Source organism: Botryllus schlosseri, chromosome 8 (genome assembly GCF_051294905.1).
Source record: "Botryllus schlosseri isolate E-star chromosome 8, Bs_hap1, whole genome shotgun sequence".
In the NCBI taxonomy this organism is placed as follows: Eukaryota; Metazoa; Chordata; class Ascidiacea; order Stolidobranchia; family Styelidae; genus Botryllus; species Botryllus schlosseri.
The window spans coordinates 4,507,543-4,521,711 of record NC_137243.1 but is presented as its reverse complement, the minus strand read 5'-3'; the positions used below and the strand labels follow the sequence as shown (position 1 = coordinate 4,521,711).

The window sequence follows — 14,169 nt, the reverse complement described above, 5'->3', positions numbered from 1 at the left end:
GAGGTTAGGGGTTAGGTTTAGGGTTAGGATTAGCGTTAGGGTTAGGATTAGGGTTAGGTTAGGATTACGATTAGGATTAGGGTTAGGTTAGGGTTAGGGTTAGGTTAGGTTAGGATTAGGGTTAGGATTAGGGTTAGGGTTCAGGTTAGATAATGGTATTGTAACTGTTGTTGTTACTCTGGCCCTGGCCGAATTTACCGAGGGCCGAATTTACCGAGGGCCGAATTCACCGACGGCCGAAGTGACCGAGGGCCGAATTCGACGGGCCGAATTTACTTTGGGGCGAGTTTACTGGCAACCATCGCTGCACGCATTACATTCTTTGTTGATAAGCAGGGATTTAACATTGGCAATAAATTGCGCGATAAGGATTTGTATTGGAATATTGTACTGGTAACTTGTCGGATTACCAAGATCTATGGATTACCAGGCAAGTCCTATGTACAGTATTCTTCTGGTTAATGGTTATGGCTTTCTGTTGACATGGGCGAATTACTGAGCCAGCGTGCCGTTGATACCGATTCTATTTCCGCATGTAGACTTTTGTGATATTTATGACTTCCAATAATAGTAACTCTTTTGAGGTACGAATCAGTCAGTCATTTTATCAGATAATTGCGATATAATGAAAAGATATAGTCTGAAGATGTCAAAACGTCTTGGAGTATAGTCTTTTAATCAGACACCCACCTTGGCCAAGAGCATGTTTATAAGAGGCAGACACACTGGATGAAAAGATATAAATGATAACATAAAAGGACTAGCAGGGATAGTGTATGCGACATATTGCAATATCCCTAGTTTTCATTTTTATCCTTTCATTAAATCGCTATCTGGTGGTGTATTGATTTGATCAACGATTAGTAAATGATGATGATATAGGTTCATGAGCATGAGTGTTATTCGAGTTGAATGGTGTTCATGCCAAATAAGCTCCCTGTACCTTCGGTACAACTGATGAATGTGTATCATGCTTTTAGTTTTGTATTAATTGGGCAAATAGGCAGGGTCAGGGCCACTTGACATGGATAGTTAGATTGAAGGCGTCTTCCCTTCGTCATTCTAAATTCACCAATATATATTCATCAATTCTGGCTCATGTTTTTAACTATTTTGATTCCTGAAACTCTATTTGTACCAAATTTCAATGAAATCCTTGGTGTTAACTTTTCTGTTGAAGCATAAATATGTTGGATTATAATTGTTAAATGCTCATTCATGGTAAAAATATTGTACATAAACTGAAATCTTGAAATCAAAACATGCAACATCTCAATTTATCTCCATTTCCTATCCCATACAAGCAAAGTCTAGGTTGTTACTGCATTTGTTAATTAAAGTTGTTTTTTTTGCAGGATGTCTATGAACAGACTGGAGTTTTCATAAACGTACCAAATGATGACGGGAATGGAGGTGACTTGCTACTGGGCGGATCTTTATACATTACTCAAGTGGTAAGTGCATAATATTTAAAGCTGCATGGGAATTACATGAGATCAATAGAATTTGGATAAATAATTATGTTAGTTTGATTTTTGCATGTTAACATTTCAACTTTACACTCACAGGGTAACAAGAGATATGTGAAATGGGTGATATACCGGGAACGTGAACCAAGTAAGGACGATTCGGTCACGTTGAGTGGGGAATCCAGCGCAGTTATGGAATCTTCGAAAGATCCCCGGTACGGAATTTGTAATGATTACTCTTAGCTCAGAAATAAAGAAGGAAAAATATGTATGAAAATTCATATATTTTTTCTGTCCCGAAACATATCATCAGTATTTAAAACTAATAATATGATGTCCATATTATCGTGTTAGACATACTCTTGGAAACCGGTTATGTAAATGTGATGGCTGGCATCTCCAGAAATATGATGTTTAGAATTTGTCATCCCAAAATGCCAGTAATCTTTCTTCATGGATAATTCACATCTATAAGAAGAATGTGACTTTAGATTTGATTATGCATTCATTCATTTCGCACATTCATTCAGTGTGCAAAATGTACAACTGCATGTACTTGGCTCATATTTATTATTATATGCAGACAAACCAAGTCACTTCTGATCCTTCGTATGTCTTCATTGCATTGCAATCTTGTGATGTTATGCATATGTGATGTTATGCACTATGCAGTGATTTTGAATCCGACAAATTTAACCGAACTTTGATATAACGATCAGTGCTTTCAATTAGACCCTCAATACTGATACTGAATTACATGTTGAATGAGCCTTCATATCCAGCTAATAGAAGTGAATACAACGGGATCATCACAGCAGTGAATTAAGTGGAATAATTTTCCAAAGCTATTTGGCCATCAAAACTGATGACTGTTTTATATGACCTGTAAATAGGCTATGCGGATTGCGAAAGTATGTAGCCATGATTGTAATAAATTTTGAAAGTTTTATCTTAAATTAACAGTAGGCTTGTAGAAAACTACGCTGTGAAAATTAGTTATGCTTGCTATACAATGTACAGGTTTAAGTCTACTGGCTGAACTTTTTCATATTTGTGTCTGCAACCGAAAAGAACACTGTCTATTCATGATATCAAGATGTTTAGTGATCTTATTTCCTTAACGGGGCAGAGAATTGAACACTTCGACTTCGGAATATCAGTCTATCGACCCCGAATGGACCCTCGTGAGTGACAACGACCAGATGGTTGCCTTTCTGAAAGTGGATCAAAACGGGAAGCAGATGAATCGGGGATCCCTTTCGTCCGAAGCGGAAGGGGCGGATGAAAATGCAACCAAATACAACATCTCAGTTGATTTGGTGCTGCTGGATTTTGTGAAACGGTAACAATGTTTTCTTTGACTTCAATACTTCGTGTTGCCAAATGTGGAAGGTATGCCAAAGAATTGTGACTAACTGCAAGGTCCAGTAGCTTCAAATTTTGAGATTATCAAACTTACAAAAACACATTTCTCTCAAAATGTGTAAAACTGACATGAGCTGCCATGATATCCACATGCTTAAATTATATATCCAACAAATATTAGAGTATTAACCACTAACACTTCTTATCGTTGACTGTATAATTACTTGGTACTTGTGGTGACTCAAAGCCTGGTAGTGTTTGCTCCTACAAACACCGACTTATTCAAAGTTGACTTACCCCAATTGGGTTGGTAAGGAAATTAGTGGTCATAAAACTGCATAGTCCCTTGCGTCAGATATCGTTCATTTATCCATTTGTTGGTAAATGATTAAACTAATGGTCATTGCTATGTATCATAGTTCCCTATACACATTGAAATCGCACGCAACTCTAATGCTGGATTTCTGAAATGATGTATCGCGCATCAGACATTTGTGAATATGTTAGGGATCAAGCTATCGACAGTGACTTATCTATTCGACAATTCAATATCGATGAAAGATAATAACATGACCTGACTAAGGCCTACTTATGTTCAACACAGCGGTACGAATAAGTTTCACTTGATGAGTAATAGTGGTTGTGATGATGATCAATTTTCCAAATCATGTCACTTAACTAATAGATTATGTCATGTCAGTGATGCTCAGACTGTATTACTGCGATAACTGCCAAGTTGAAAACCACTACAACGCATTTGAAGCCCCTTTTCTAGTCAGATATAACCAGACATGGTCAGTAACGAAGTAATTCAGTTGCGTGCTTGTTCTGACGTCTCTATACTTCTAATTGAGCACTAACGATGACGGCTTTGACCTCCTACTTGGTAAAATTTTGCAACAAAAGCATAAAATAGTAGATCTACACGAGTAACAAAATGTAGAGCTTCATGGAGGCACAGAACTTCAATATACAATTGAATAATATATTCATATTGAAATAAACCCGAATATTTTCGGCTGACACTCGTCAGAGGTCATCGTTAGCAACTAGTAGAGAACTTGAAAGAAAATTGTTGATGTAGGCCTACATGTTACAATGTTCTTTCCACTTCTGTTCAGCCGAAAATATTGGAGTATATTCCAATGTAGCCTATATATTATTCAAATGTATATTTTAAAAATGCAGGGAATCACTAATGTAGGATAGTAGATGGCATTCTGAAGTGATTCAGTTGGATAGTCTGCACGTCACTTTTGTTGTAGGTCAAGGAAAGGCTTGGCGTGGCCGAACGTCACAATATGGCGGAAGGACGGCACGCAGCTGCCCACGTTCCATTTTCATCGTAAAGGGTGTAAGCGATTCATCAAAAAGTTGAAGACGTACTGTTATATGCTGCCGTGAGTATTGCGGATGGTTGTTGTTAGGGTTGGGCACGAGGATTAGAGTACTCGCAAATCTGAATCGAGTATTTATTGTAATGATTCGCGTTGAGTCTTGATAATTCTATTGAGTACTGGAATTGTATGCTCCTTCCCACTTGAAGTTAATTTATCAAGGAGAATTATAGTTTGTATTCTGTTCTCCCTCTGTGGAAACCTTGAAAACACGATTGCTAGTATTACAGCATATGAATCATGTAACGCATTTGAGATGTCATATATTGTCAACCCAACAACATCGTCACAAAGTCCAATGAAATCTAAGTATAGTTTGAAAAATAGCGACTTATCTTTAACGTGATCTAGAACTTGCATTATTTACTTTGTTGTCACCTGAAAATGTAGGCCTACACGTTTGAATTCGATACCCGGATTGACTTACAGCCTAACACTAGAATCAGAATGGAATCTACTGGATTTTGGCCAGCTCTGGCATCAATTTATGCACTTATCTAAGAAAACATACTGGCGTTGATGCTAATGCGAATTTCTTTTACAAAGTTCCTCTACCGATCCGAATACGTTCCGATTGTCACACGATGACGACAACGCTATGACGCGGTCTTTTGACGAACTGCAGTTATTCGGAGGCGACAACGCTCGCATTGGCGACGGAAGAGCACTACAGGTATTGTGGTAGTTTTTTACGTTCCAGTTTAGGCGTTGTTTATTCGCTAACAAACATAGTCACTGAGAGCCTGGACCCCCAGGACAACATCTGATTTTTGAGCCCATGCTTATAAAACAGATGACTAGCACCTTTCGCATGCACTCGTGGTAGGCATATGCGCAAATCGTGTGTATGTAATATGTATATCATGAGTCGGAGAACGTTAAGGACAAAGATATATAACGTCCTATTCCACGAAAACCGTGGTGTATTCAGCCGATATTGAAAAGATACAGCATCTAGCTTGAGACGCGTTTCCATCACTTTGAAGCGTGTATTTGAACAGCTCTACATCTATTGCCACCCTCGGACACGAAATAGTCGCATCTGGGCACCTGTAAGCTATGAGAAATATTCCAATGTTTCCAGCATATTCGTCGCAGATTGAATTGCTCTGACTTAGCACGACAGTGGTGTAGCATGACTGAAATTGTTGATATTTATTTTACTTCTAATGGTCCATACCGATCTTTCTTTCAAAGTGTGCTATAGACTTGATATTACCGGGCAGGCTCTAGTAATCCTTTCATTTAGGATCCTTCGGGCTTCGCGCTTCGTTCGTTTTCCAAAGTGACAAACTTCATCCAAGACATGTTTGTCAGTGCCGAGAATCAGAACAGGCCGACTTGGGAGACGGCAGACGTGGTGCAGGACGAATCGGTGGAGGCGGGTTCCAGCCGGATTCAGATCAGTCACCACGAAAAGCAAAACAACGGGTTCGAAGTGATAACTTGCGTGAGTTACTTGGTAGTAGAAAGTTGAGTGATACAATGCACACACAACTATCTCTGAAAAGCTTCTTGAGGTACAGAACTTCAATATACAATTGCATATACTATTCAACAACTATCTCTGTGAACAGTGCAGGATATATTCGTACATTTCCAGAGGTGGTCAGTAAGGAAGTAGGCTGCTTTTTAAGTACTCATGTAGGTTTTGCCTTCTTACATTACTTTTCCTAATGGTTATGCTTTTGAACGATTTCTACTTCAGTTTTCAGTTTTTTACCAAAATTAGGTTTAGAAGAAGAAACTTTTACTTGGAAATCACTACTTCTACGGTCACTCCTGCTTTCAACTCAAAACCCAATTTGACCACCTCTGTACAATTGTAGAATGTTGTCACCTTAACAATGTCCCTGTTGCTGAAGGGTATCGTGGCGGCTTACTTCAAATTAAATATTCGCTAACCTTTGTGTTAGACTTTGCATTATGAGTAAATTTTCGAACGAATAAGAGAAATGTGACATAACAGATCATAGATCCTCCTTTCTGACAGATTGCCCTCTGTTTTAGCCTAAGATGCCCAAAAAGATGACGGGTTACCCGGGTTTTGGATCTGAAAATGTCCGTTTTTTAGTCAACACTCATAATATAAGGTGGAAGCGGGTATTTCGGGAATCAAATCGGAAAACCGTCCTCTTTTTTCTAGTCAACCCAATAAAATTGGTTGTATAAATGTGGTTTTCTATTCCGCTTCAAAGAGCTTTCTTGGAGGTACAGAACCTCAATAGTCAACTGTATATTGAAGTTCTGTACCTCCAAGAAATGTGATATAGCCTACTATTCAACTCTTCCGCTTCAGTAAGTTTTGAATAGTGTGTAAAAGTGTCCTCGTTTCCCAATCTCAAAATATGGTCACCATACGTAACATCTATATGATTTCAGGCTCAACTAGGACCGCGATCTGAAGATCCGCGGGGCCCACCTGTCACGAGCGCTGTACTAGACACACACAAAGATCTGGAGGGCAGGATTTTACGCGTCGACGAGCTGAAATTTGCAATTTTCAGCGGGGTGAGTCTCTAAGTCTAATTTGTAGTCGCGTGGTGGCCTGTGTGTTTTGGAGATGATGTGTGTTATGGAATTTGTGGCATATTATTGAGCTTCTGGTCGCCTTGATTATTCAAATTTGTATGGCAGTGATGATATGTCATAGGAACCTATTTGGTGATACAACTGGTACACTGTCCTAGTCACTGACGCTCCCCCCTGACATATTACAAATTTAGGGTATCGATTCGGAACTGCGTAAGGAGCTGTGGAAGTATTTGCTCAAGTATTACGAATGGGGTATGACGTCGGAAGAACTTTTGAGGAGGAGAAAAGAAAAAGAGTGAGAATTTTGATCGTTTCTCGTTGGCGATTTGCAGTCTTTTTCATCGAAACATTGACATTATTTATCCCGGGTTTTTGGCCTCAAAGCTTAGGCACAATGATTCCAGTGACTCGACTATATGACTCGACTCGAGTCAATTTTTGTGTTGACTCGACTTGTACTCGAGTCATTGAGCATGGCTCGAACCAAGTCATGTGACTAGAGACCAGGACGGCCAAGACAGACCTTTCATTGTGACTTTTAAGAATAGTAAAGCTACCACGTCATTGGTATTTCGTCTGTCAGTCCTGATACTTGAAAAATAGGGCCAGTAATTGTTAAGACTTGAGGAAAATTACGATATTATGAATGCGAGCCATTCTATATCACTCGAGCATAGTTGGAGAATGTGGGTTGAATTGAACTGAAAACTGAACAGTGAACATAATGACTTGGACACGGACACGAGTCAAAATGCTATGACTCGGACTCGACCCTTCACTAGCTGACTTGGACTTGGATTTGATTCGGTGGTGAATTGAAAATGACTTGACTCGACTTGACTCGAGTCAGGTCTATAAAAGATGGATTGACTTGTGACTCGGAACCTTGTGACTTGGTTACGACCCTGACGTTGATCATTATAACTCAAAACATAGGTATAAACATCCATTGATACCAAAGTTTAAGCTCACAAAGCATCTCTCTCTAAGTGGCGTTGAAATATGCAAAAATGTCTCATCTTACCTTCCTCTTTCCCGCAAATCTACGCACACTAGTGTGAGTGTCATATCTGTGATGTCGTGACTCGTGATTGACCCACAGTGTTGTCACAAAGTACAATGAAATAGGTATGGTCGGAATAATGCCATTGCCAAATAATATTTATTGTGATGTAGAGTTGGCATTGTATTCTTTCTGGTAGCATGAAAGTGACATATTTGCAACTTTGCACATAATCCATACTGTTGTGACGACATAATAAGTTATAACCGAATACGCGACTAGAAGTGTAACACCGTACTTTATTCAAAATCAAATCACTCGGCTTCTCAATTATTACCAGTTGTTAACAAATCAAAACGGTACCAATTTTGACGTTGGGATGTTGAATTGTCACGATTACCATGCAAACAGTTGTCAATATACAAACCTGGATATTTTCGGCTGACACTCGTCAGGGGTAATCGTCAGCAACTAGTAGAGAATTGGAAAGAACATCGTATGTCAACAATCGTATCACCAAACATGTCAATATCGACAATTTCTGTCTCAGGGAAGATTATTATCGGATGAAAATGCAATGGAAATCCATCAACGCCGATCAGCTGAAAAGATTTTCGACATTAAGGTACGTTTTTTGCTGCCGTGTTATCGAATAGCGATGTTGACTGCTGCTGGTTATTGCAGGGAAAGGATATGTCTGATTGAAAAAGACGTGATCAGAACGGACAGGACGAGGACGTTCTATAAAGACGACGATAATCTCGGCTTGAGGCTGCTGTCGGATATACTCAAGACGTACTGCATGCACAATTTTGATCTCGGTAAGATCGATAGCTTTGCGGATGTGTTTCATGTTAGATGTTAATCAGATACGTAATGCACAGGTTACTGTCGTTCAGGTTTTTGATTTACATGAAATGATTTCATTTCCGCAGAAGCCCTTTACGTGTGATGCTTTTATGATAAGTTGACTAACTTGTTACTATAGCATGCTAATCAATAAGCCGTTCAACCTCTGAGCTTATTAGATGTTCTTGGCTATATTTACTGCATTGCTGGACCGTCCACTGAACCATCGGTACTCCGTACACTGCAGTGAACTTGATTTTGAATGCTGATTCGTTTATTCAATCATAATGTGGTGGCGTTTACCAACTTGATCTCCGAGCATTATGAATCAGTGCGTTTTCTTTATTGTAACACCATGTAACGCAAAATGTTTTCATGAGTTAAATCTCGTATTTTCTGATTTAGTATGGCCTAAATCAATAAATATAAGCAGACAATGATTTTAACTTAGGTTTTGACTATGTGAGATTAATTATTATTATTTTTATTAATGAATAAAATCATGTCTTTTGCGCCACCAGTATATAAATTTGATCAACAATTCAAAATAATCGATTAAATTTAGCAAAGACTCATAAGAGTGTAAACTGAAAATGATATATCTGAAAAGCAAGTAGTTTCAAAAAGTTATTCGTAGATGGCTACATTCAAAATTCTGTAACGTATCTTTGCCACCGTCATAAAATGACTAACGACACTACAGAGAGGTAGAATCTGCAAATACAGATTCATATTCATATTGTGTGATACGATGGTTGATATGCAATTTTCTTTCCAACTCTCTACTAATTGCCTACGAGTGTCAGTCGAAAATCCATGGGTTCATGTCAATATGAATATTCTATACAATTGTGTAGTGAAATTCTGTATCTACAAGAAACTCTTCAAATATATTCAGAATTAAGTTAATGTGATTTATGGATTTGATGCGGTTCTTATGACAATATCACTGATAAAAATGCTGCAAACTTGTCCCAAATCTGCTACTTTTCAATATCCAAATTGCGAGAAGTGAGAAGTTTTGCCTGAAAACTGTGGTAGAAAAGGAAGCAGTCTCAAAGCGCAAGAACTTGAGTAATTAGTGAAGAATAAGTATTATATGATATATTGAAATAGATATTCCCATAACCCCGATTGTCCTGGCAATCTATCTGGTTGTAAAACCCTGTTCCTCTATGTTCAATTGAGTCTATGTCATTACAAATACCATCATTGTATGTGCCATTCTGGTGAATTGAAAATACGGAATCCTGTAAATGTTCCACTTTCAGGTTACGTTCAGGGAATGAGTGACCTTCTGTCGCCGATACTGGAAGTCATGGAAAACGAAGTCGATGCATTTTGGTGTTTCGTGGGATATATGGATCTCGTGGTAAGATTTAATGCTGTACGGTATGAGTGAAGTTGGTTTTGCTTCTGCATACTTGCAATACACAATCCTATGTTAATGTTCAGCTCCAAGACAGAGCTGGAGGGTAGTTTTTACGTACAGTTGATTTGTTTTCATGCAGATGTGTTCAATAATGTAGTCTTGCTACTTTTGGGGGGTTCTCAGGTGGATTTTGTATACTCCCACTACATACTCGAGGGGTTATCATGTTTTTAGACTAATTCCACTCCTACTTGAACTTTCAATTAAATTACTTTTTTACTGCACTTTTAATTTTGAAAAGCACAGTTGTTCTGCTTTGATCGTAAAGACTGTGCTTATGCTGTGAATTTGTCATAAAAACTGTATGAAATAGCCCATGTAACACTGTGACTGACTTTATTTTCATAGATTGTATCTATTTATAGCAGGGCTGGCCAACCATTTTAGCCAAAGGGCCACATTCAATTGACAAACTTTTGGGCGGGGACTATCCGCGCCAAGCGCGAAAATTTTTTGAAGTTCATAGGTCAATAATATTGTCACTTGACTATATTGCGGGCCTGTTGTATATCGCTGGGCTAAGTTTGCGAGGACTGGGCTATTCGGCGCATGGACATATCGAAATCGAAACCTGCGACCAACATGCGTCAATCATATCGTGCCTACGTTTCATAGGCGACAGTCTTACTGCGAGCGCAAATGCACGGTCGCATATGTTGAACGACACTTTGTCTCGTAATCGCGAATATAGTTCGACTCAATCTGATACATTAGGTGTTCTTCCATTTTCGCAAATTGGCAACAATATTTAAAACAAGAAATCGAGTGACAACATATTGCACTAAGCTTGTAGAAAATTTTTAGCTTTGATAAATTTATCGCAAATTATTCTGCTTTATTGTAGTGTACAAAGATCTACCAATATGTGAATGGTTGATGGATCTGTCAATGCTTCGGAACTGATATTTTAGTCATCACATCTCAAGTGTTGCGCCCAGACTAATCAAATTTTTGGTTGGCCTTGCAAGTTCACAATCTGTGCAATCCATTTTGATGATATTAGAAATTTCGGAAATTACCTCGCGGGCCACTCAAAACCTTCTCGCGGGCCAGATGTGGCCCGCGGGCCGCAGGTTGGCCGGCCCTGATTTATAGTGTCATTAGTCCTTTTGCGTTAGTCGCGAAGATACATCACACGATTATCAGGGTATGGCCACTGCTAAAAGTATTCGACCAAATCTTGGAAACTGCTTATTTGAGTACATTTCAAACCTTTGATTTGTTACTTACACTTGAAGAAGGTTTGACATTGGATTGGTTATTGAAAATTTACGGCATTGCTTCCACTTGTACAATGCTGACTGCTTGACCAACGTCACATGCCACCTCATTTTGTCGCTTGTTATTTTATATTCTCTTTTTCTACTTTTCATTCAGCGTACATGCCTCCTTTTTACATCGCCTAGGCCAGGTGGGTGTCTGATATCAAAGGCTTTACTCCAAGTCGTTTCGACACCTTCCTATCTTTTCATTGTATCGCAGTCTTGTGGTGTTTTGAAATGATGAAATTCTTGATATACTGATACTGATTCTCCAGTTTTACATTACAATCGCGTTTGCAGCATCACAACTTCGAAGCGAACCAAGCGGGTATGAAGCGTCAGCTCGGCGAATTGAGAGTTTTGTTGCAATTTATGGAGCCGGAACTTTGGGATCATCTCGACACGAAGGAATCTTCCAATCTTTACTTCTGCTTCCGTTGGATGCTGATTCATTTCAAGAGAGAATTTTCGTACGAGGACATACAGTCTCTGTGGGAGGTAATGTGTCGTTGCGGTTTTGATTATTGTTTCAATTTTAATCTGGTACATTGATTGTTCCAGACAATGGTTAGGGTACAGGTTAAAAGGCAGGTCCTCCTAACCCTAACTTGACATCACATACGGTAGCCCTAATTCTAACTCCTCCCAACCATAAGCATTGTCTGGGAAGAACCATGGAATCATCCATAATCATTAGTAATGTTCAGTTTCCATCTCCTTCAAAGAAATCTCATAATTATATAATAATAATTTTACTATTAATATTTTATTTATTCATGATTATTTCATTTTAACATTTTATTATTATTATGTGACTTTATATTTCCGAAATTCAGTCTTACCCTAACCCAACCTTAACTTTAACCCACATGCTGTTGTGTCATATGCTCATATGTCCACAAACTGATAGTGGTACTTACGGCATTCGATAGCATTTCTTGATTTCATCACTTCATTCAAATAGCAAGCATTCACTTGATGTCAAAGTTTCATCATGTTTTCAACCTGTAGTCATGGTGGTGTACTTCATGAAACGTGAATACGGTATGCTCTTTCTCTTGGTGTGTCTTATAAAGAGTTGTTCCAAAGCATGCGAAAGCGAAAGCATGCTACCATAAATATAGTTTCGTCGATGATATTTGAGTTCAGCGCATCCAACCATTTTTTCACACGCATTTTTCACATACATTCATAGGTATTATGGACCGGTTTGCCTTGTCACAACTTCCACTTGCTGATCTGCCTCGCCGTTTTGGAGACGGAAAAAGAACAGTTGATGCAACCTGATTGCGGATTCACGGAAATTTTAAAGGTGACTTCAACATTTAACTCAAATTTTTTCATTTCTGCATTTCAATCAAAATGAATATGAATGTTTGTGGTAGCTTGTATCTTCTTGATAAATATAAGAGTTTCACTGCAGTCATTGTCAAAAAGTGTGCAATAGTATTGAAATCGAAAAGTCTTCTTTGTCATTCAGCTTTTACTATGAAGTGGATCAGTGTTCCTGATCATAGTTTAGTTGTAGTTTTACGCCGGACACCCCTCTGCTGCTACCCTGCCTATTTTCCCTGGCCTGTGACGTGACGTCAGTGTCTGGGGATTGGCGTGGTAGTTACTATTGTGATTTGAACTAACCCATGTCAGTTGCGAGGCCAGTAAAGTGATCTAACCACCAACCAATCTATGCTATACATTGAAATAGAAACAATGTTGAATTTTTGTGGGTGAATGTTTTGGAAGCAATAAAGCACTAGAGAAATTGGTCTAGCAGCCTACACACAACACTTTGATGCCGTACGGTACAATTTTAGAAGACTTTTATCGATTGACATCCACCATCTCTATTTTTCTATTGCTGTGTTCATCAGCAGTCTACACGTTGTAAATCTGATGGAGGATATCTATATGATTACCAGTGTATTGGCCCCTAATCCTAACCTAACCTGTCCTAACCCCTAACCCAAATACATAAATATATACATACCAAGAACCAATTGCCGTATGTCACAATTCACTCTCATATTCAGTGAAACATTAATTTTCGAATTTATCAATACAATATTGATGCATCACCGTCATAATCATATTCGTTGTTATTGTTACGTTTTAAAAACCAAATTCACCGAGAGCTGAACTCATTGGCAACCATCTGCATCGTATGGAACTGGTAAAACCGACATTCCATTTCATTAACTTTGGATGCAGTCCCATTGATATGTGCTAGACCTACCGTTTTCAAAACTTGAATCAATGCGGTGCCTTTGACAGCACATCAACGATCTTTCGGGATCGATAGACATCGACCGCACACTTCGTAAAGCTTACGGAACCTACCTGCAATTGTCGGAATGCAAGAAGGATTTGCCGGACTACGTGCGGCACATTCTGGGAATGTCGGAATAACGAACGTTCGGTCGTTTCTCTGTGATTGTGCGCGAGACACTGCTGAGTATTCGCGAACTGCGGCATTTTGTGTCGATGATGAACTTACTGCCGAAACGTGAACTCCGAGATAGACTACTCACGCTACTGATACAAACCTCTTCAGTTATGATACTGGGACAAAGAAATATTTACGTGTAAATTCCCAGACTGTGATTTTGATTGTTGCAATACCAACGAGCTGCTTCATTGGTATTATGTTTTCAAACCGAAATTGGCTGTGGTTGGTCGGTAGAATTACCTTCAGTATCGCGAGGCCTTATGGAATCTAGGCATGTCTGCCCGGCTGTGTTTTTACAGTGTTCTCTTGTGTTGGTGTAAAAAAATATTCCAAGAATATGCTACTATTTACTAATGTGGCAAAATGGAGTAGCTTAGTGATTCGAATCCAAGTTGAGTATTCGAATCCCGC

The 14,169-nt window shown here is 38.9% G+C and overlaps 1 protein-coding gene across 1 annotated transcript; it reads left to right on the top strand.

Annotated features, from left to right (window-relative positions):
• The first annotated feature begins 292 nt into the window (after positions 1-292).
• On the top strand, positions 293-14,169 carry LOC145444440 (TBC1 domain family member 15-like). The gene is made up of 15 exons (XM_080322421.1): positions 293-430; positions 1,356-1,454; positions 1,569-1,684; positions 2,599-2,811; positions 4,100-4,234; positions 4,778-4,904; positions 5,481-5,681; positions 6,614-6,742; positions 6,958-7,061; positions 8,320-8,394; positions 8,454-8,590; positions 9,890-9,990; positions 11,613-11,810; positions 12,508-12,624; positions 13,584-14,169. The coding sequence occupies exons 1-15, from the start codon at positions 419-421 to the stop codon at positions 13,716-13,718; spliced, it is 1,899 nt and encodes a 632-aa protein (XP_080178547.1). The 5' UTR covers positions 293-418; the 3' UTR covers positions 13,719-14,169.

What these genes read in the sequence shown, in the direction of transcription:
- LOC145444440 (XM_080322421.1), top strand. An exon ending in GGTTCGAAGTGATAACTTGC is followed by an intron (nt 5,682 to 6,613) that starts GTGAGTTACTTG and finishes ATATGATTTCAG; the next exon opens with GCTCAACTAGGACCGCGATC. An exon ending in GATTCACGGAAATTTTAAAG is followed by an intron (nt 12,625 to 13,583) that starts GTGACTTCAACA and finishes TGCCTTTGACAG; the next exon opens with CACATCAACGATCTTTCGGG.